This window comes from Mugil cephalus, chromosome 22, assembly GCF_022458985.1.
Source record: "Mugil cephalus isolate CIBA_MC_2020 chromosome 22, CIBA_Mcephalus_1.1, whole genome shotgun sequence".
NCBI lineage: Eukaryota > Metazoa > Chordata > Actinopteri > Mugiliformes > Mugilidae > Mugil > Mugil cephalus.
The window spans coordinates 7146473-7170093 of NC_061791.1; the positions used below are offsets into that span (position 1 = coordinate 7146473).

Consider the following 23621-nt stretch of genomic DNA (forward strand, 5'->3'; position numbering starts at 1 on the left):
CTTATCTCACATTGAGCAACCAAACGTTTGCTGAAAAGCGTATCGAAGTTCAACTCGGGCTAAATCTGGGATGTGCAAATTTGTTATCCAAATGTTTTCTGAAGACATGTCATTATTTATCTCCTTCACCGCTTGTGTGGATGACCCCTGTTGCTCTGGCCACTTACGAATATTTATTACACACTAGTATTTGCTTCTCCGGGCGATATAAACTGCCAAAAGTGGAGTAAACAGAGCGCAGATAGAGTGTGTGCGTCTGGTATTTCGCTTGCGACATACAGTATTACACCGAAAGATGTCAAGCATAGCGAAGCAGAGAATACGGCTAAATGTAACGTCAAAGCTGTTTATTAAAGTAGGAATGATATGAAGGCTACAGAATTCATTAGAAAAAACGTCACTAACGGGAAAAATAGCAGCTGGTATATTTAAAGTTTACAGTATACAAACATATTAACAGAAATAAAAAATACTTAAGTGTGATATTTACAAAAATTACAAAGTGTAATTTACAGAACGTGTGAGACTATTTACACAAAGGTCACTTAAATAACAGTTAAGAGCATGGTTTACGAAAAAAAACGTACAATAACAAAAAAGAGGATCCGCCACGCGACTGCAAATATTTGGTACTGGTTTCAGCTTTTTGTTGCCGATTAATCCTAAAGACACTTACTTCCTTCATAAACTTTCACTTTGGAACAGTACTGTGAACAAATGACTCATTCACTGGTAGGAACATACAGTCTTAAAGCTGAATGTATTAATATTTGTACCGCTGCTGGGCTATTCACTGCAAAAACAGCATTACTATAAAGAAGCAAAATATACTTATATTCAACCAAATCATCTTGTATTAACAAAAATTCTTAAAATAAGCACAAAGTTCTTGTCTCTGAACAAAATACAAGATGTTTTTCTTTGATACAAGCTCTTTTTTGTTTTCTTGAAATTCCTTTTTTGCAGTGTTGATAGCAGTAACGCTAGATCTGAAAACAGAATTTCATATGTCGATCTCCTTGTATTTTCTATTGTATTTTATTGTATTCAGATACCGGACTGCTATGACAACCTAATTTCCCATCGGGGATGAATAAAGTTATCTATCTATCTATCTATCTATCTATCTATCTATCTATCTATCTATCTATCTATCTATCTATCTATCTATCTATCTATCTATCTATCTATCTATCTATCTATCTAACATCTGTAAACCTCTGTGTCATTTAAAGTGATAGTTTGTGTATTCGCTTGTGCAGCAGATGCAAGTTTTACTTTAATTTCTTAAACACCCGGCTCCTAAAACCAGATTCAAATTAATTATTGAGTAGAGCAATGGAGATTTGATATGAAATAAGCGCAGGGTATCTATCAAGTACTTACCTATACCTGTTACCTATGTCAAGTGTCAAGTTGTTATTTGGGGCTTACAATTCTTAAGATAAAAAAGCTTCACCGTTTAAAATGAAATAAAATAAATACACATAACTACGAGCTAACAGACTTTTTTTTTTTTTTTCTTTTTTAAATACTGAACACAATCAGGAGTACAAAAAAAGGCCAATCCGACAAGTGAACCGAAAATATCCCAGATCTATAAGACCTATAAAATCTTACAGCACAGCAGAAAACGTAATAAATCTGCAGGTGTGTACATACATAAAAACAAAAAAAGTATAAAATATCCTACTGACCACACACAGCCCACCAGGGGCCACAGTTCCCTCCAAACTGGAGACCAAATAGCCATGTTATATTTGGCATGGCTCTTCTTTCTCTCTCATGCTACAAATATTAGCATAAGATTTGGAGTGGTTTACTCAGTCCTACTTGGACCCTCTCATGGGGAAACTAACAGTTACAGCTAGCTGGGGAAAATGTAGTTCAGCTACTGCACACAATTAGCACTGCCGTGTTTTCCAAGGCTGCAGTAAGTTAGCTTTTCAAGCGGTGATTCAGCCACATTTGAACCATTTTTGGTCAGAAAAATCCATATTTTCTCATAGGGGTCCATTAAGTGTCTAATAGTGATTTTTACTGCTTCTATCTTTCTTCTTTTGTATTGCCGCTGTATTTTTGTTGGTTACATTTAGTTTGATACTGGATTAGTCCATGCTTTCACTTGTAGGAACCATTTCTGTCTGTCCACAAAACTTGTGTTGGAGGTAACAAAAAAAAAAAAAAAAAAAAAAGACCCATTTATTCGCAGTCCAGCTCAACATATTTTTTTCTTTTAAAAAATAGAGGAAAGAAAATCCCATCCAAAAGAAGGCTACCTTAAATGGTAACCGCCAAGGAATTGGGTTCAAGTATATTCCAGGAAATAATACCGGAAAGAAAGTGTCATTGTCTTTGTTTGCATGGCTTCAGAAATTCTGAACATGTCAAAAATACAATTACTATGCCGTCCATGTGCCCAAGACTTTGGTTGTGAAACGGTATTAAGGCTAACCATCTAGATCTCTTCTTTCAGTGGAGGAGATCTGCCAGAAGAATCCCAAAAAAATGGCTGATTTCCATACTGTGATTTTCCACATTTCGCCCACGTGGTCCACACTTGAGAGCCTGCCCTCCTTGCAGGCTATGGTGCAGTCCTGCGTGAGAGTTCATTTTCACACAACAGCATCAGTTCCTTTCCACACTGGGGTAAAGTTTGAACACTTTGTATATCCACTCCGAGTAGAAAGCCACGTTCACAAAGAGCGCGGGCTGTGACGAGGCACATTTTGTCCTTTGGATGCTCACACCGATTATGACCTTGCGCTCATGCTCCTGGCAAACCAACGGACCACCGTTGTCTTTCTGCAAGAAAATAATCCCCAGTGATTATACTGTAGTGTCTCTTTGAACAAAACCAAACACTCGTCTACAATGCTTTAAAGGTCAGTTCACCCACATGACTAAATTATACACTGCTCAGGCATAACATTATGGCCACCTTTGTAGTATAGTGTAAATCTCCCACAAATAGTTGATCAGTTCGGGATCTAGTGAATTTGGGGGCCAGGTCAACACCTTGTGCTGTTCTTCATGTTATGGTGAGGATGTCTGAACTGGTCTAGGTCGGTGGTACATGTCTAAGTTTTCCCACCAGAAAATTGCATTGTCACAAGATGGTCAGTTTTAATTTTAGTCCCCTGGCAGTTGTTTTAATGTTGTGGCAGATCAGTGTATACAACCAACATTTTATTTATCACTTTTAAGCCAGTCCTCAATGGCTATGATTACATGCACACTATTGCAAGATGGCCGAGACACGTCTGCCCACATCATCAGTGGTTAACGTGGTTAGTTCTCTGGACAGTCTGCTCCAATGAGGAATTTTTATTCTGAATGGGATATTGGTGTGATTAATAGCAGCATTCAGTGTAATCACAGCCATTAAGATGTCAGCTGCAATCCCAATGAAATTAAAAAATGTATTCAAAAAGTCAAAATTAATAACCAACCAACCAACTTTGAATTCAACCATATTCGTAGGGACTGTTTCTTCACTAAAAAGCTAGGTGAAATGACCCTTCAAGTATTCATGTTGCTTCTGTGTCATGATATAGATTTTATGGTCCTTACATCACAAACCCCTTCCCCTCTCTTGCCTCCAGCACATATCCTACTTTCCCCAGCATCCCCTTTGATTTGGGCGCACATGTCGTTGTTGACCATAGGCATGGTTACTGTGTTCAGTGCTTCATCGGACCCTGTATCTGAAAAGAGAGCGGCGCAAAAGGCCGTGAGTGGGCGAGGGTTTAAGGAAATCATTTTGTTTGTATTAGTATTGGACATGGAAAGTGGTTTGGCATATGGGTGAAAGAAAGCAGTACTTTTGGTTTCCCCCCATCCGTACATGGTGCAGTTGGTGCCCTCTGTGATGTGACACTCTTTCACCGGAAGATGAATAGTAGAGGCACCTTCAGACACAGGGGCAGGACTGGAAACACAAATGATCACAAATTGTAGCCAAAGTTTACCTTATTCAATAACATTTTAATAATTTTTTAGATTTAATAAAAACACAAATTGTAGATATAATATGGACATTTTATGCTGAAGGCCAAATTTTTGACAATCTGGTATCAATATCACTGATTTGGCTTAAATTACTTACTCTGCTAGTTTCAACATAACCAGGTTGGATCCTTCAGGGCCACAGATCAGACGAGAGATCCGTAGCCTTGGGTGACTTGAAGACTGGTTGAGGTGCCGCAGACCGACCTGAACGCTGTAATCCCTGAGATCTGGAACACTGACGACCACAAGCATGAGTGTTAGATGGAAACCTGCAGCATTTGTGAAATGTAGAGTGGGTCGCCACGTCCCAAGGAGTGATTCAAATGACCACTGAAAAGGCTGAGAGATTCATTAAGTAGATGGTAGAGAACATGACTCTTTAGTTTCGAATTTCTTCTACCTCTGCAGTGGATCAAAAAAAAATTATCATATGCCATGATTTTGCTGTATATATCATATTGTATCTCATCTTATCACATCGCATCGCATTGCATCATATTGTATCATATCATATATCATATCGTACCATATTGTATCGTATCATATCATATCGTATCGTATCGTATCGTATCGTATCGTATCGTATTGTATCGTACCGTACCATATTGTCATATCGTATCACATTGGTTGGTTGCCCATTTTTTCCAATACCTGTGAACTTTCAAACCAAAGTATCAGAAGGTGGAACCTTACCAGGAGGTGAAGCACTGTTGGTCTGTCAGAACCCAGTCTTCTCTGATCAGTGAGCCTCCACACAAGTGAGCCTTCCTAAGAAAATCCAACAAGATCATTTTATTAATCACGATGTTTAGGCTAAAGATAAATAGAGGACACTTGTAAAAAGACATAAAATAACTTACTCTCTTTGAATGCTTACAACCCAGCTGCCATCTGTACCTCGCACTTGATGTCCTCCAACTATTCTGGTGTTTATGTGCACGAAGCACGAAATCTTGGGCCTAGCCGGAGCTAAATGGAGATACATTCAAGACTGTATGTTAGACGGATGCCAATTTACATTTCAATGGGAAAATGTTTATTAAAACTTCAAAAGTCAAGCATAAAATAGGATTTGTTTAGTTAGGTATATGACAACAGAAGGATTTGATATTGGGAGCAAAAAGGAAAAGGGAGGAGATCGGAGATTGGAGATAAGAAGATGAGGAAGATGTCTGGTGAAAGCCAGATGAGCAAAAAATGGATACTCACTGTTCAGTTGAGGAGCCATTGTAGCTGATTCACCTGATGGAAGTAGAGCAAAGCACAACATTAGGAAAAGACCCCACAGCCGCAGAGAATCATTCAAAACGCTGAGCAAACTCTAACACACAAAGCATGAAACCTCAGCGAAAACGACAAGCTTTTTATTCCTCAAAAGGCCTTATCTCTGCATCCAAATCATTGTTGGAGGCTATAGCAGCAACCGCAGCAAATAAATTTGCACAAGACCTCAAAAACTTCACGGAAGACATGTTTTACATTATGGAAATTATTGTGCAGCCATTCAGAAGAGGCTCCTCCATGCAGCCAGATTGAAACCAGCCAAAGAAAATGTTGGGTCCAGCGGCCAGAGTGTGTGTTTTCTCAAATAAAAGGATGGCAGCAGAGAGCCGCATCTGTTTGCTGTTTGAGCATTGTGTATGCTCTGCCAATTGGACAAAACCACAGCTAATAGGTTACGTAAAACATCAGGCGAGCTATTTAAAAGAAACAGTTTTGACATTTTAGTTGAAATCGACAAAGGTAAATCACTTGTGTTATTTTGTTGTGCTACACGTCTAAAGAAACACGTTCTTGTTCCTCTTGAACAGTCATTGTTTGATCCTGTGTTTTAGGTGTGAAGGAATTACACTGTCTTCAGGAAAAGGCCTCTGACCTGGTTTAAAAGATGAATAGCTTAGCATAAAGACTGAAAAAACCTGGTTAAAAGCTAGCTTGGCTCAGCAACAAAGTTAATTAATTACAATGCTGAATCTTGCTTAAATCCTAAATCTGAACATGCTCTATAGGTGTTTTGAGTCTCAAATAACCAGAGCTAATCCAGCATTAGATCTAGGTATATGAACAAGGGTAATATGCAACAGGTGCATCATTCCTAGCCCTTTCTACTTACGCATGTCGACCTCCAGGATATTAGAGCTTATAAGCTTATTTATATCACTCACAGTGCTTCAGTTTGCAGTAGTCCCAGGATAAGCGGTTGTTTGGATTGGTGTAACACCAGGGGCCATGCTTGTCCCGGTCTGGGTTCCGGCAGAAGTTCTTCTCCAGCCCTACATAGGACACCGTAGAATGAGAATCCCCACTGTAAAACACACAAATACAGACTCTCATATTCCATTTGTTATTTTGCACACAGTGTATCAGTACTAACACTGGGTCACGTCTCATAAAGATTCATACACTCTCACACTCTAAATACACAAGCACGCACATGGAGTTGCGCACTCACTGTCACGCAGATGCAGTACGTACACACTATATGTAACCATGGTATGCCTGGAAAGTCTGAGTCTGGCTTTCCTATAGTGCAATGAATCCTCTGCATTAGCTTCACAGAGGCCGTAGAAGGAAACAGAGTTTTGTGAAGAGTGCTCATGGGAGTATGAAAGTATGCAGTCTAAGCATTCAGCAGGGCTCAGACCAGCAGGAGCCACATCCTCTGCGGAATGATTCGGTTGTACTCTCGATTAGTAGGAATTCACATCTAATCGTGTGTCTTTTAGGAGCGTTCCACTTGGCTCAACAAGAGTTAAACGTAATCTTCCTAAGATAAGCAAAATATCCCTGAAAAGCAATTTTCTGGGTGGGAGTGTGGACACACACATGCAAAAATAATGCTAAGCGATGGGCAACAATTTGTCAGGGGGTGAAGAAAATTGCACTTCCCAGGAGAATGTTAAACAAGCTGTAGCTCTCAGCAGTTTTTCCTGGGATGACCCTCGACCTTGAGCAGGGTAGACTCGCTGGCTGCAGTCTATGTGAGGGAGCTGATGGGCTTTGATCTACTTTCCTCAGAAAGCACTTCCTGGGGTCAGGGGTCGATTCTGGAACATGTCCATCTGTCTGTGCCATTTTGGCTTTTAAAATTCCTGTAAATTAAGTAATTCCAACAGGCTGACTTCAGCATGAAGTGACGGCCCTGGAGTGGGCAACCTTTCCGTCAGGTTGGGTCACTCGGTGAGCACCCCGGGGTTTCCTCTCGTCAGTTAGATGAATAATAATTGGACCCAGTAATGACCCATGAGGAACCCCTGATTTCCTCTCACTGTTTGTTTTCACTGCTTGGCTTCATTCATACGAAAGGGATTTTCACAAGGCAATAATAGCTAAACTGTCAACAAACACTCATCAGCTAAGTTGAAAAAAATGTCAGACTTTCTATGAAACAGTTCCACTTGATTGAGAATTAGCAAAAGTAGAATAAAGTTACTTTGTTACCTGTTTATGTGATGTGACCAATCCGCACAGGGAATCCCCGATCGAGTTATGGATAAACTGCCTCGGTACATCTCTCCTTTGTCTTCATAACACTCTAAACAAGGGTAGAATAAATTATTTTAGACTGCCTCGTTAAATAGTCCCAGGAGAGCCAGGAATTACTCAGCCTAGCAGTTTTTCAAACGCATAAATGTCTTTCGGAAGTGGGCATAAACACACATTCATGCATTTGCAGACCATACAAGGAATTCGACTATATGCTTTTCATTGTGGCTGGGATCAATTTAATATCGAGGGCCCACATGTAACTCACTATGTCTGTTCTTAAACAGAATCAGAAGACGTCTTGCAGTGACTAAATGCCTGCTTGCTCTCTGACATGTGTGGTCTTCTGAAATGTTAAGCAGACAAACATGGGAAATGACAGCAAACACTGTTGCCAAAGTCTGGTGTTTTTATTCTTCCATGAAATGGAATTCATCGGGCAGCACGCTGCCAAGTGACTCAGTCCTACGAGAGCTATCCAGAAACTGTTTGAGTAATACCACTTTGCAAGAACATGACATGTCTTCAGACATGATCTGTATTTCAGTCCCATTTGTGAAGAAGCAACATGGAAATTGACAGGATACTCGCCATTCACTGGTGACATTTTAGGAAACGTGCAATATCTGCTGAGAGTTTAACAACAAAATTGGAGTAGGAACAAAGAAAATATCTGGATTTGCTATGCCTGGAGGTAACAAAATGAATTATAATTTGTTTAATTGATATAAACCTTGAAATATAATATTTGGACAAAATACAAAAGGTTTTAAAGTGTGCACCAAACTATTTCTTGTGAACATCCTGGAGCCGCTACTGGCGCCTGTCAACCTCAGAGTGACGAAAAGACACTAGCAGCTTCCAGTAACGAAGATTGTTTTTCTTTTTTTCTTTTCTTTTTTTCTCGTTGTTATCCCCCATTTAAGTCTATGTGCATGAATGCACCTAAATGCTGTTAATCTTCTACATCGTCCTTATCGTCCATCTTAGCAAGAAAGCAGACAAAGTAAACAAAGCAATTAAACCGACAAGTGCATTCCCCAGAATATCAAACCGCCAAATTTCTGTAATTTACCTATTTTTTGTGTGGCATCTGCGTCACATCTGGGGATGTGGGTACAGTTGGCTACCCTCTGATTAGGATCTGTAGTGAAGCACCATGGGTAGTCTGCGCCATTGGGGTTTCGGCAGTAATTCTCTCTGAGGTCTCTGTAGCACACACACAAACTACAATTTAAATGATGGTGCTGACGTATGTTTTACTGTAGAGCTGCCGAGTTTCAATCGCTCTTCCTGCACGCTGTCATGGAGAACGGAACAAGCATTACTCACTTGCATTTGAAGTTCTGGGGAATAAAGGAATGGTTATGAGGGAACTGAGAATCCCAGCGTTGACATGTCACACCCTCTGGAGTGACGTTCATCGTGCCTTGGTAATCGGTGCCCGTTCCCTGGACGCAGGACGTCGTCACGTTGACATCTGTGTCCTCACTGGGGTCTGAGTCTACGGGAGAAAAATGTAACGTGGGAGCATGAGAAAGAAGGAAAATTTGCTAAAAAAAAAAAAAAAAGTGAGGTACATGAAATGAAGGCAAGAATGAGGGAGGGAGGAAGGGAGGGAGAGAAGGAGTTAAGTATTAATCCCCAGAAGAATGTGTCATGTTTAACATAGAGACAGATGATCAAAAACAGTAGCACTCCCTCCGCTTCTACAGCGATAGGGAACTTTTGTGTGTCCACAACACCGGTGACCCACATTCTTCCATGCAGGGACATCCACAACAATAAGAAACCCTTGAACTTGATCATGAAAATCCTCCAGTCTGATCATATTGACGCAGCCCCTTCTGAAATATACACAGAATTTCGGCTTCCCGTGAATTTGTTTATTGGAGGCCAACGCAAGGTATCACATCCAACCCAGTCTGGCTCGGGCAACTTTATCCCCTGGCAAACTATTCCAAACATCTTCAGATGGAATTCTGCTTTTCAGAAGTGCAGGGGTAGCCGTGCACAGGGAGCGAATTCTCCCCTCCGGATTTCTGTCTCTGTTTCTTTAGCCTTTGACAAATGAGATGGGAGAAGATGGAGGAGGAAAGGGAATGTTTTGAGGTAGAAACAAGAAGGCGGGTGGAAAAGAGGGATTCTTCGGTTTGATGTAATGCATGCCAGTGTCTGTGTGGACCGTGCAGTACAGGTCAGCGGTTTTTATCTTTCTGAGGGCAGGCATTGAGGGATACACACACATCTGGACAAATGCAGATCCTCTGTGCTCACTGTAAATCATTGCATGTACTGTGAAGCACAACTGTGTACGTCTCTGACAGAGACAAAGAGAGATGCTCTGCGTGTCGGTGGCATGTGGGAATATTTCAACGTTCTTTCGTGAAAAAAAAAGAACAGATTGTCCAGCAGCTTAGCCTCTTTTTGGGCTCCATTGTTCTTATTTTTACTCTTTCTTCAAGAAGGAAAATGATACCTAAACTACAACTCTGATTATTTAAGGACACAGGTACTTACATGCAGCAGTGACAGTAATCACAAATGGTATTTTAATTATTGATTTATCTGTATTAATGTAAATTTTTTATTACTTTGTGATGTAGCTGGATTCTCAAGTGATGTGTAAGATCACGCAAAGATTCCTCCTAGCAGCGTTGGATCCCTCCCCCTGTCTATCTCAGTTTCAAAGAGCAAATGAGGGTATCTTCACAGAAATTTCTGCTAAAACCTTTACTTACAATATGTGCGGGTATGACATTGAAAGTCGTCTGCCTAACATGTCCGTCTAAAATCTACCCTGCTGTTCAACTGGCTCGAGGTCTGGCCTGTGATTTACAAGGTTTCTCTGCGAATCCTCATTCACAGACCCCCTGAGCCCTGTAAGGATGCATCTGCAACTGTTTTGCTCTTTGCACATTCATTAATGTCTTGCCTTTAATCTGTCCATATATAGCATGTCATGATTTTAAATCAATGCTCGCAACTCTAAAACAACTATCAGACCTCCCAGTGACGGGGGCATTGTGGTACAGTAGCCTCCATTGTACTACTTTGCTTTAACTCTTTAAAACTGAACTGATCGCTGACGATCTGTTAAAGCACGCGATTTTTGAATAACTGTAAGTCAGAGTAGTTTGCGCTATTAACAAACGTCAAAGTGCGGCTGAACATGAGGAGGTTGTGCTTTTGTCTGGAAGGCCTTCGTGACATTTTAAGGGCATAACTAATATCGGCAGGTTTTTTCTAGAAAGCGCAACTTGAATTTTGTCCATCGGTGAGCTACGGTAATTCGTATACAGATTCTTTTTTTTTTTATCCGTAGGCGAATGTTTAGGTCTTAAAGGGTTAAAGTCTGAGCGGCATCAATAAAACACTGTCGGCTCTCTGAAGTACGAACCTCCTCTTTAAGAAACCTATTCACTCTTTCTTATTCATGTAGAAAAATTTGGGGCAAAACCACAGGAAACACCCAGCAGGGTAAACAAAACTCTTCAGGACAAGGGGAAGTTTACTACTCTTTCAACCACAACTACCTCAAAATCCCCAAAGTCTTGTGTACAACAAATCATCTGGTGCACTTAAATGTCTTGCTGGTGGTACAAAACCACCATCAATGCCACATTATGCCCACTTATGAATCCTATCAAGGCTTTCTAACTGTGTGGCACGTATTATTTTAAACTGGTACGGGTAATGCACGTTGAGAATAACTACCATAAATCAGGGTGAAACAATAATTTGGTCTTATGTTCATTTGTTTTTGTCTGCAAAGCTCCAGATTTGGTGTATATACAGTTCACTGGCCCTCACCACACACAGTGATGTTACAGTACTCCCACGGGGTTTTGGGGTCCATGGTGTAGCACCAGGGACGGAGACGGTTGTCCGGGTTGCGGCAGTAGTTGTCCTTCAAATCTTTGTCCCGATACCTTAAAAGAGAAGGCGCACATGGGATGCGGGGAAAGAAGAAAAAGGAAAGAAAAAAAGGAGGAGGGAGAGACGTAAGTCATAACAACTGCCTCTGTCTGGAGTATTAGCGTCATTTGTGGTGTCATGGGTGTGTTCCTGCTGTTGTCCGTGAGAAGGATTGCAAGAGATTTGCAGCTTACTTTTTGGGCTGGAAGTGGTGTTTGTGAGGCCTTGCTGAGTCCCATCTCTGGCACTCCTTGCCGCTCTCCGTATGGTCCATTTTGCCACGGTAATCTTCCCCATTACACGTCATACAGACTTCTGTCAACAAAGAAATAATGGGAATAAAATCTTTCTTGTCTTGACGAGGGAATGCCAACACAACTTAAGACTAAAACAGTGTTTAAAGGCCTATCTTGTCTTATTGTCCAGTAAAGATATTTTTGCTTGGTTTTACCCTCTGAACACTGAGGTATACCACACTCCTCAGCTCGTACGTTCGGGTCGGTTGTGTAGCACCACGGACCACCAGGATCGTTGTTGGGATTCCGACAGAAGTTCTCCCTCAGGTCTTGCATTGGGTACCTATCTGGATAAAACCTACAGGGGCGTAGAAAGGTATTATTGAAAGTGTTAGCTGATACTGTAAGCTGAATAAATAAATCTCAGGGAGTACTTGCACACTTGGCTGCTCCGGTAATGTATACAGTACCGTACCTGCCTGCTAGTGCTCTCAATTACAAACCAAATAAATCAATTCAAAAGGCATTTGGATTATGATGTACGCCTTACTCTCTGAGATGCTAGTGTGTGTGCAACGTGGCCAAATTACATCCCAGAACGACCAGTCATAGCATATGTATGCAAAGTAAATCACCAAGTTTGCACACATTGCATGATGGCCTTACTGATTCCACACATATCCCAGCTCCTTCAAGTGTGAAGCAGCCAGTCTGTAACAGCACAGTAACCACCAACAGCACAGAACAATGCTATGCACCACTTGGAGTAGCCCAAGCAGGTCCTTTTCTGGCAGCGTTTGAACACTTTTAAACCTAATCCTTCTCTGTCAACTGCTACATCACGTCAGTGAGAACAAGACCATAAGGGAAAAAAATTGGAAAAAAAAAGTCCTGGCAAGACCAAACATATGGGCTGTAAATAAGGGAGCGACATGGGATCCCCGCACTAAATGGACAGTGTGTGAAATTCGTCTTCTGTCAAGCCAGGATGACGAAAAGCTGGCATGTCAACACCTCCTGATCCACGCCGACCACATTCCACTTCCCACCCAGGGAGACTTCCCTTTGAGGGAAGACGGAGGAATAAGTGGAAGGGCCGAAGAGAAATAATTGACCGACTTGAAAAAGAAAAAGAGTGCATAATGAAGTGCGCAAAAAAGCCCGGACTTCCTTGTTTAACTGATGATGTAAGAGAAAACATGCTGGAAAAAAAGAACCACCCTCCCTTCAGCAGCCTGTCTGAACACTCTACCCCAGGCAATGACTCTTGGGGGAGTCTGGTCGACTCTCCCCTCTGCACCCGGGGGACTTATGCAAGTTTCTACAATAATGCACAACATCATTCAGCCCAGAGGTGGAAGAAATCCCATGCATCTAACTGCGGAGTGCAAAGAAGAAAGACGGCGAGGGCCTTCCAAGCATATAGTCATACGTACATGTGTCAAAATATAACAGGGTTAGGGCTAACAGTCACCCTTATGCATGTAACTAAAACAAAACACTTGTTCCCCTCCAAAGTAGCCGAGGGCCAAAACTCACATCTGTTGTCTGTAACTCACAGCCTCAATATACTGTATTTCTATCATAATAGAGTATCCTTAATTTATAAATGGAATTACAAGGTTCCACACTTTGCACAAAAAAAGGTTGCATCTGGTAAGACTCTGTAAAAGGCCACAGCATGGGAGCAAGTTAGCCATAATGATGTTGTGCTAACAGATGTTGGCCAGTTATTCATCTCCTTGCCAAAGTCTGTTCCCATTGGAGCGCAGGCAGACACTCTGCTTGCATGCTTCGCTCTCTGGGCCGACTGCACATATTGGCTGAGTTTGGGATATCGCTGAAGATGAAATCTAGGCCCAAAGTAACTGCTGCAAAATGTCCAGCAGTACATACACCTGGTGGAACAAAAAACGTCATGCCTTGATACTACAGCGTCCAAAGGAGCATTCAGAGATTAAAGCAAGCAAGGCCAAGGCCGCATAAATCTTAATGCATAAATAACGATTTTTGGAAGCGACCTGGCAGGAATTGGAGATTTGCTTATTCGCTTCCTTGTGCAAGAAAGGACAAGAAAGTCAGTAGCACTGTTATTTTTGTCTAGTAAACACAAAGGTGTAGTCAGGAGATGGCTATCCTAGCTTGGATTAGCGTAATCTAGCCAGTCTAGATATGTCCAAATCTAAAAACAAAGGCAACTGGACTTGCTTGAGTTTCCCTCAACATATTCCTCCACTCGTCCCAAGTTGCAACCTGAAGAAGCAACTTGGAATGAGTGGTGAAGCATCTTAAACCTCAAGCAACTCCATTCACTGTTGTTTTTGCTTTTCGATACGCGATGACCTGGATGACTGGAAATCTTCACAGAGGAATCGTCCGCAATCTCCCAATCTGCACACCTGCTGCACAGTTCACTACTCAACAGCAAGATAGCCACGCACAGCTGATTTCCCCTGTTTCCAATCTGCGAATCTAAGCTAATGGCTTGTTCCAACTAACTCTCATCAAGACCACCATCATTCTTAAAACGTCAAACCTTTTCCTTTAAGCAACACATTCAATCAAAGCTAAAGGGTTTCTGTGGCCGAGAGCGCTCACTGACTTTCCAGTAGAAATGTTTATAGAAATAAAAGTAGAATGTCCCTAAGGGAATAGATAAATGATTGCAATGTTATCAACTGTTATTAATATGAAGGAAAATGTTCCGTTCCATTCTCCATGCTTGGCTGGGCATCAATGCGCAATGTCTTTCATAACCCTTGTTGGAACACTAAATATAGACAACAGGTGGAAGTCCCATTCCTGGAAAGAAACCTCCTGAGAAATCGCCCTGCCCCACGCTGATCAGTCAAGCGTGAAAATAATAGTTACCTGAAACTCAAATGGTGCGTGGTTCATTACGGTGGTAATTCTCACCCAGCGGGACCGTCCCATGCTTGGTAATCCCACAGTGGCACTAAATCACCCTTAAGCAAAGCTGCCTCTGACCCTTTGAAACTTAAAAAGTTGCTGACAGGTTTGGACGGTAGAAGCCCCTCTAACTGAGAAGGTGAACGGGACCGCGTGTCAAATAAACAATGACAAATTATTCCTAACCTGAACGATTAACTGCTTCTGGAAAGTGGTGAGAGGATTTGGGGGCTGGGGGCAGGCGGGGGGCAGGCGGGGGGCAGGCGGGGGGCAGACGGGGACCAGCGGTCTGTTTTAATTGCAGGGGATCTTTGAACCTGTATTCTCTCTCAGTGTTCTTGTGGGTTTGTGAGCTCAGCTGGACATGGGACAGAACATGACTTCAGTCTATAAATCTTCGCGGCTTCTTTCTTTTTTCTCATTGTACCTCCCTTCTATTTTTCACTCTGCACCTCTTCAGACTCTTATTACTCCGTCTCCAAGCCACCCCCTCCCTGCCACAGTTAAAATATCTTCTAACTAATGAGCACCGCTAATGAGATGCTGGCACAGGTCCATGTTTGCCAAGTCACTGATCTCGCCTCGCTGTAGCTGAGAGGAAACATCTCTGGGATACACCTGATGAACCTAAAACAACAACAACCAACCACACAGGGGAGGAGGACATCCCTGCATGTGTTGAAAGAAATCTGACTTAACTCTGGATAAACGTTCAACCGTCTTTAAGCCTCCGCCTTAACTTAACCCCCGAGGTGCAAGGGGCTGAACCGAACATCAATAAATCAGCGGCCGGGGCCTGTTTAGTATCAGACACAGAGAAATAGAGAAGGAGCATCCAGGAAGTCGATGGAGGCCTAAAGATTAGACATGTGAGCTTTGAAGGCTGAAATCTAAAGGAATCTGGAAAGAGGAAGTCAATGATTAAGACATCATCCTCCCCAAAAAAACACACCTAACAAAGCATTGCACCCTCAAGGTTACTTGTTGCAACTGTTTTTCCCATCTCAAATCCCCGCGTGCTTTGTGTTGATTTCCTTAGTTAAAAAAGGCGACTTACGTATGCTCATTGATGTTATTATCTGACCAAGCTTGGCAAGTGATGTTTGACTTTGTCCAAGACCTCCTCCCTCTGTAGTTGTCCTTGGTGCCGATGATACACTCCCTTATATAATCTAGGCAAAGGCACAAAGAGGAGAGAGGAAAGAAAATAAACATCCGTCATGTGCCCATTCCCGCTTTGACACAAGCTGTCCATGTGCAGTCTTGTTGGGGCAATACACAAAGCCAATTAAATGTTGATTTGAGTTCGGTGCCTTGAACACCTGGGATATATTTCCCCATGTATGGTCAAAACCCCTTTTTTCTTTCTTTTTCTTTTTTTTTTTTACTGCGGACATTTAGTATGTCCCAGGCCGGTGTGTTATTCCCAAAACAGACAACTCCCTGAAGTTCATTAAATGTCACAGAGGGGAGTTGTGGTAAATTTTGCAATAAATTCTGAAGTGCTAGATTCCGCAGCTCGCGCTTCAGGAAACTTTTGCACTCTGACTGTAAACAATGATTTTTTTTTTTTTAATGTTGTTTACGCACCACTTAAAGCCCATACTAGGTACATGTTTATGCATGCGTCTCTGGTCTCACCGGAGTGATTAAACAGCAATGGGCTGAGGGGGGTTGGTTTCTTTTATTGTGTCAACAGAGAAATCAAAGACGTTAAATGCTGGGGAGCTGCCGCAAGAGGTACACTCTCCAATAAACTATTTTTGCCCCGGCAAGTCCTGCACCTGAATGTTGCGCATGAGACAAAAAAAAAAAAAAAAAACATGCGCAAGAGAGGGAAAAAAAAATAATTATGACGTTACCTTTTTTTTCATACAAAGTAAAGTTGATGTTGGCCTGCTTCTGCACACCGTGGGTGAAACGGTCAAAAGGGAGCAAGTAGCATTTCCTGTTGTGCCTTTGAAAGTTGAAAGCCCTGCAGAAAGTCACGGGAAGTCGTTGGGAGATGAAGAAATGATAAACAACCCAAATATGTAAATACTATGAGAGACAGAGAGGGAAGCGAGGAGAAAGGGGCAATGTGGTCATGGAGAAACCATGTTGTCGGGCTTCAGGGGAACAGAGAGAAACGGAGAAAATGGGACTCACCTGCAGTTTAGGTTTTTCTTGACCTTCTTACATTTCCGGGCGCAGTGTTCCTGCGAGCGGCTGTTACGCACCAACGGGGGCTGAGCGCAGTCTTTGCAAACCAGCATGTGGTTCTCCGTCTTTTCGTACTTCTGCAGTAACTGATGAGACTTTTTACAGCAACCTGCGAGACACGAGGACACGACATGAGAGCCGCATGTGTTTATGCATGTGTGAGATTCCCCCGCTCGGGTTCAAGGAGACGAGGTTGCTCGTGGGTTGCTGATCGCACAGGGTGAGTCATTGCACTTGGAGCTTGGAAATACCATTCGCGTTACCGACAAAGTTGCAAGTCTGACCCCAGACCGGAGCTTGGGAATAGGTGAGTATGGCGACAAATGATGACTCCTTTATTTGTTTTCTCCAACATCTCACCGAGCACGGCGTTAGTTAAGACAGGACGTGAACTCCAGCTCAGTTCACAGTCCCAGCCCACATCAGTTTATAGCTCAGCTGACGCATCCACTGACAAATCTCATTCAAGGCATCTTGTTTAACCTCCCTTAGCCTTTGTTTCGTCTGCAAGCCGCACTGCAACCAACCTCTATCCCTGTTCTGTCTTTTAAGTCTTAACTAATGTCATTTCTGTGTCACTGATGTTTGCTCTGTTCTGTATCCAGGTGGTCTCTGCTGCCCGCTCTCCCTGCCTTAGGCTTCCCAAGTATGGCACGTGGTCCGCCAGGGAGGTCCCGGAGCCGAGCCATACTGCCAAAAATAACTCACTCCAGAGCTACATATGGTTTCTTGGACTAAAGTTTGACCAAAGATTTTGGTACCGGAAGCTTTCTGGATCTGGATGCGGGCCCAGGCGCACCCCGTCAGCAAGAAAACACATCAAGAAAATACCTTAAACACACGGGTTTAAACTGTTAACCGAGTGTAAACGGTACATTCGTAGAGTCTCCTCTCAACTTCAACAACTGTCTCGAGTTGCTCCCAAGACCATGGACAATAACGGAGCACGAAACAGGCAGCCTTAGCCCGGATATCCCGTATCTGTTATCTGGATATTCTACCCAGTAAACCCAGAGACACTGACCGTCGGCCCCGTGAGGCATCTAAGTCACGGAACAATAGCAGATGGGCTCCCAGGTTGACCAATGATGTGCTCTGTTAAAGCTGACATGACGGTGAACATGGATACTTGGACGTTTTGCCATTTACAATTCCCTACGCCACCAAATATCTCTTTCCTCTCAAGGCTGCATGCGATGGTATTTGACTCAGAAGAAATTGTTCTCAAGAGCATCCTGGCTGATTGGTGGTTGGAGCAAACGCCGCACTGAGACAGCGTCCCTGAACTGGTTCGTTTGGTAGAATGGCGCATGTCACTCAAATATTTGAGTTTTCGGGAGCATCAGGAGGCATGGACACTGGCTTCATGGAGTCAGCATTGAGGAGGTGCAGGAAAGATGAAGCTGTTTCACTGTCATACACTGACCCGGGTGGCCAGCCGTTAATAAAAATCATCTTTCAACTACAGTTTGCCTCAAGCCTTCTGTGTGTTGGCACGTTAACATCCACCACCAGTGAAACATGCTGAAGCATTTTGTCTCGAATGCCTTGCAGAAAAAAACTGTGCAGAGATAACAGGTAGCATTTTTTTTTTATGTGTCAGAAAGGCAAGTGTGTCCAGGATCAAAGTCCAGCTCAGAACACCCCCCAGCAGTCTGCCTTCAAACCTGAACAAATGCAGATTGGTTCCTGGACTGTGAGGACAGCCAAGTGAGCAGAGTGATGTCTATCAACAGGCTGCCTCAGTTGGAGCTTTGATGCTCATGAAAACATATCCCATATTTTACTGCTTTCAGAATGAGCCCAAACTCGACTTTTTCCAACAACTTTTACTACTTCGTGGAATTTGTTGTGCTACAGCATCGCGTTTTTTTTTTTTTTTTTTTTTGCCGATACATTTAATAGATATCTGCGATTTCCCACAGAAACCTATTTCAAAATCTCGCATTCATGACTCCGTAACAGTCATGAAAGTCTTATTAGAAGCCCCGCTGTTTAACAACAGTGACTTCCTTTTCATTTTGAGCAGCATGGGTGACATTTATTTTTTAAGGGGGGGAAAAAAAAACAAGATGCAATCAGAATTCCTGTGTCCCACGAAAGCTCACAATTTCTACAGTAAAGTTTTATGTATCAGATTTTATGAAGTCTCTCAGCTATTGGCACCCAGTACATACCAGAAAGTATATACAGTGTGCGTGGAAAAATGGGAAACTGTCAACGGAGCGAAAGGACACATTATAATTCATTCTTCCCTTATTTATAGGCCTTTGTTGAGAGCCATTTCTTTGGAAGAAGTACATCAAAAGAGAATTCTATCACTGCAAAGATGTGGCATAATGTACTCTATAAGGGATCCAACTGGGTTCAAGAGCAGGACAAACCCATATTTTAAGCCTCTGTGATGCAAATCAGTCATTTTTTTACCCACTGGAAAATGTTGAGCGCCTATCCTTTCGGCAGAATGCAGTTTCCGAATGATACAGCAACATCTTTAGACGCGTTGTGTGTTTAGTCCCAACAGTTTATAATTAGGGGCAAGTGCGACATAAATCACATAAGAAAATCTGATGCTACCGGGTTACAGCTACATGCTCCGGTGCCAAGCCCCGACACAAGGCGTTGTGTGTGTACTTAGGATATTGTAAACTGTGGAGCGTTTAGAGGCTCCTCGTGGTTGAAAATGGTTTTTGGGGAGGACGTGTTATTAATGTTTGGGCTCCGCTGGACCACATCTGGCACTCATCACGGTGTTGTTCCAGCCCTGATGTCTGGCCAGGCTGCTCAATTAGATTTCACTTAGTCTCTTCCTCTCCTTGCACTCAGACTCCTGCTATCTCCAAATCCCGAGCATTTTGCTGAAGTTGAAGATTATGGTAAAAGGTGCTCCGTGAGTGAGGGAGGCGAGATTTAATGGGAAGAGGCAGCCGTGGCTTAGAGGAACAGCTTGAGGTATCTAGTTTAGCTTGAAAAATGTACATAGGAAAGGTGAATGACCGACACTCTGACCTTGCTCTGAGAGCCTCCAGTTAGATGCCCTTGAGCAAAGAACCGAATAAGCACTTTAGTCACGCCTTCCTGGATGAGAGCAGATCCTAATGATATGAAAAATACATTTTGAAGGCATTGTGGGGAGACAATTTGTATGGCACAAAGGGGCAGGAAAATGTCAGGTTAAATGTGTGCCGCTGTCTGGGGATTAAGGAGACATTACATCTGCTTTTGAGAGCTTTAAATGCCGTGGTGGGTTCTGCAGCCAGATGTTACCCCCTTGCACACGCCCCTCTCCCCCTTTCTAACAGCCCCTCTTTCTCTCGCTCTCGCTCTCTCTCTCTCTCAAACACACACACACACACACACACACACACACACACACACCTTTTCTATCTCTCTACCGGGACGAACGATTACCACAGTCCGTGGCGCGCATTTTTACTCGCCCCAGTTCCAGCGCGGTCAGAGTTCAGGGTCGGTTACCCCTGGAGGTGGCAACTGTGGATTGCTCACCATTGCTCGGTGACATGTCAGCGGCGACTGACGTGAGCCCGGTTAGCGTCTTAGCCTTCATACAGAGGTGGCACGGATCTCGATTGGACGCTTTTAAGGTGATCAGTGGAGGAGGAGGAGGAGGAGGAGGAGGCGGTGGTGGTCGTTTGCGCACACGGAGCTGTTTCTGCAACAAGTCAGGCATCCTCACTGGAGCGCCAGCCCAGCAGATGCAGGAGTGTCTATTACCGAAATGGCCACGACCTATATACAAGGTTTAATGACAAAGCAGTAACACCGGCAGATGTAGTTCAGACACGCGGTTTGGCACCAGTTTGCACCGTGCGCAACGGGGGCAGAAACTTGCAGAACGTCCTGGCATTACCGCTTAATTATTCGTTGTGTTTGCCAATCGATTGAGAAACATTATGACGTTTGTCATTCAAAGGGCAGAGCCAGTGAGCGCAGTATTTCATTCAAAGTTTAATTGCAAGTGTTAGGTAACAGAGTCTGGTGTTAAAAAATAGCCTTGAGTGTTTTCTCTTTTCACAAACCTCGGCATGAATTCAAAGTCACGCTATGCCAATTCAAAAAAAAAAAAAAAAAAAAAATGATTCATACAGAGCAGTGTTTTTTTTCTTTTCTTTTTTTTTGCATTCTGGGTATCTTTAAGTCATGGCTGTCAAAAAATAAATAAATGAGGAAATAAGTTAGCATTTGTTTTTATAACTTTTCTCATACTTCTCTTTTTATTTAAATTTAATTTAATCAGCTAGAGGCTGCAGCAAAAAATTAAAAATAATAATAATAAAAAAAAAAAATCAATATCTCCCCTTTCAGAAGAAATGTGAGAGTCTTACCTGTGTTCAATATAGTGACCACAACACACACCAAAGCTTGGTAAATCCATACGTTTGTCCTCATGGTTAGAATCCGGGATTAAGTGAGCGACAGACTCGGTGGTAGTTTGAAGTCCAGAGTGGCTGATGATCAGCACAAAGTCTTGCCTTCCTCACACAGATGCCACACGTCCTCGGTTCAACCCCCTTTTACTCAAGTTTGAGCTCCTCTCAATCAGTTTCTTCCCACTGGCGTCAAGTCCTGCAGGATGAATAGCGCCACTTCTGGTTATTAGTTTCAAAATAAAACGAGAACGTGCTCCACATTATTTTACGGCCATTCACATAATTTTTCTTCTTGCAATTCATCACATTGTCAAAACAACAAGATAAGAAAGATTTAACCAAGCTTTCAACAATTTGTACTTTTATTTTGAAAAATAAAACACTCATTTCGTGCTCATAGTTTTAACTTCACAATTTCTACACGTATGACACCACTTTGTAAAGGGTCTATAAGTTTTGAACTTTAATAGTTAATTAATAATTAAACATAGTTTTATAGATCAACTGGAAACTCTTAATTTGAAATAAATTGAGGATGCAGATGTTTTCTGCAGCTGGTAAATTTGTATTTTTCGCTCTGACTCCAGAAGATTAAAAACTTTGCTGTAACTGAATGAATGAATGAATGAATGGATGGATGGGATCAGGATCACCAGCAAAAGATACAAGATAAGAGCAAGATAAGATCTAAACAAATAAATAAATAGACCCTAATATAATGGCAGAAAATAAGCGGATGGTGAATTCCACCGGCCTTGAATCAAATATAAGTAACAGCATGAGTAAACCAGGACAGAACCAGAACCCAATCTAATCTGAACCAGATGTTTTAAAGTACGCTGAGTGCAGTTTGTGTGTGCTGTACATGCTTCAGTCCTCAATGTGAGTGTGCATTGTCAAATTTGCATATAATGGATGTTTTGACGTTTTAATATCCTGCTGATTCTGTCTCTTGTTGTTGCCTGAACAGGTTGACAGACCAGAACAGTTTTCAAACAGGGAGTGGCTGTTTGCTGTTCCCAGCTATGTTGTTTTCCTTCCGAACAAGCCAGTGGGGGTAGGTGGTAATTCAGGGGACCTTGATGATGCGCTGGGTTCAGGTCTTTCTTCACCTTCAGTGCAGCTAGCGTACCACACTGCGGCACAGGTCATAATGGTCTCCACTGCACTTTTACTATTAATGACCCAATTTTTAGAAGATACAGATTTGTATGTGGCTATAAAATAGTAGTTTAATTGGCTGCTTTAAAAAAGTTTTATGAAGCAAATTATAGAATAATCCAAAATGATAGAGAATGCATTTCTCTATCATGCAGATCCTTTTAACAGGATGTTCACCCTTCTGCAGCAGGTGGTTTTGTTAAACCAGGCACTGAGACTGAAGCAGTGGAGGCAGTGGTGCAGTTGTGCCTCTGGCCCATAAAAATAATTTACGGAACTGCGTTGGGCTGGTGGTCATCAAGCGGGATCTTTCTGACAAGATCCCCTCTCTGTCTGTCCTCACTCACCTCGCTTTGGCTCAGCTGAAAAGGCAGATGGGATTCTTTACATGGTGTGCCAAAGAGCACTTGGCCCAAAGTATTGATTGCATCCTCGGTGGATTAGCCAGTTGCAAAATACCTAATGCAGAAACAGACGAAGCGCACGGACATAAAGAGTACATAAAACAAGCGGAGAATAGCTGAGCTAGGGAACTGCGCTGACACTGAACCCTGGTAATCAGACCCAGTCCTACAAAAGCCACTGGGTTTTGATAATCAATCATTCATGTTGAATTTAAAGGACCTGCGTGCTGGAGTTACTGACATCTAGTGGTGAGACTGTAGACTGCAAACGACTGAGTGCGCCTGCCGTTCCAAGTGTGCAGAAGGACGTACACTGACCAGGGTAAAAAAACCCGATTGGCCTACCTTCAAGTCAGTATTTGTTAATTCTGTTTGTTGCGTTTCCAGGGCGAGCTCTGTGGACGAGGACAGCTCCCTATTTCAGACTCATTGTACGATGAGAGCACAGCATTTCATAGGTTAAGAAGCTTATTGTACACTCATGAAATCCAACACAAAGCATCCAGGATTTGTATTTCTATTTGAATAAAATTCAAAATAGGTGTAAAAATCTATTTTTTTTTTTTAGTTACACTTCTAATTTAGGATATGCAAGTATTCTTTAATTAGCTATTATAATAATTATAGATGTATATGCAACATTGGTTGGTGTTTTTCATTACATTCAGCTAATAGAGGTGATTTTTGCTGACTTGAAGGGGCAGAACATGACTGTGATGAGGGTTTGGTGCTTGTGGGAGACAATAGGGGTGACTGTGGCTCAGAGATGTTAGCGGTTCCAATCCATAGAGACGCACAAATATTATATATTATATATAAAAGTATTTGTTCGAAATAAGTATTTGTTAAAAAAAAACAAAAAAAAAACAAAAAAAACAACAACAACAACACCAACAAAAAAA

General features: G+C 42.3%; 1 protein-coding gene and 1 long non-coding RNA gene across 4 annotated transcripts; one reads left to right on the forward strand and one right to left on the reverse strand.

Moving 5' to 3' along the window:
- Positions 1-332: 332 nt before the first annotated feature.
- hgfa (hepatocyte growth factor a) lies at positions 333-21349 on the reverse strand. 3 transcript variants are annotated; one of them, XM_047574711.1, is made up of 18 exons: positions 21110-21349; positions 16710-16872; positions 16424-16536; positions 15619-15733; positions 11867-12009; positions 11610-11730; positions 11311-11429; positions 8830-9001; positions 8573-8706; positions 7453-7546; positions 6177-6316; positions 5221-5253; positions 4872-4980; positions 4705-4779; positions 4109-4246; positions 3825-3931; positions 3574-3707; positions 333-2805 (listed from the first exon to the last, which is right to left on the reverse strand). In XM_047574711.1, the coding sequence occupies exons 1-18, from the start codon at positions 21171-21173 to the stop codon at positions 2629-2631; spliced, it is 2151 nt and encodes a 716-aa protein (XP_047430667.1). In that variant the 5' UTR covers positions 21174-21349; the 3' UTR covers positions 333-2628. The 3 variants fall into 3 exon arrangements, with proteins under 3 accessions (XP_047430667.1, XP_047430666.1, XP_047430668.1); XM_047574710.1 differs by having other exon boundaries at positions 8573-8724; XM_047574712.1 differs by lacking the exon at positions 21110-21349 and having other exon boundaries at positions 8573-8724; positions 16710-17345.
- LOC124999726 lies at positions 16936-18230 on the forward strand. The gene is made up of 2 exons (XR_007111218.1): positions 16936-17070; positions 17369-18230. It is a non-coding gene; the product is annotated as an uncharacterized LOC124999726 (long non-coding RNA).
- Positions 21350-23621: the final 2272 nt, after the last annotated feature.

Excerpts from the sequence above, each read along its gene's own strand:
- hgfa (XM_047574710.1), bottom strand. The coding sequence starts at position 21,173 with ATGAGGACAAACGTATGGATTTACCAAGCTTTGGTGTGTGTTGTGGTC. Across the intron at positions 7,547-8,572 it reads AGATGCCACACAAAAAATAG|AGTGTTATGAAGACAAAGGA; the intron begins GTAAATTACAGA and ends ACCCTTGTTTAG. Across the intron at positions 4,247-4,704 it reads CAACAGTGCTTCACCTCCTG|TGTTCCAGATCTCAGGGATT; the intron begins GTAAGGTTCCAC and ends TGTGGTCGTCAG.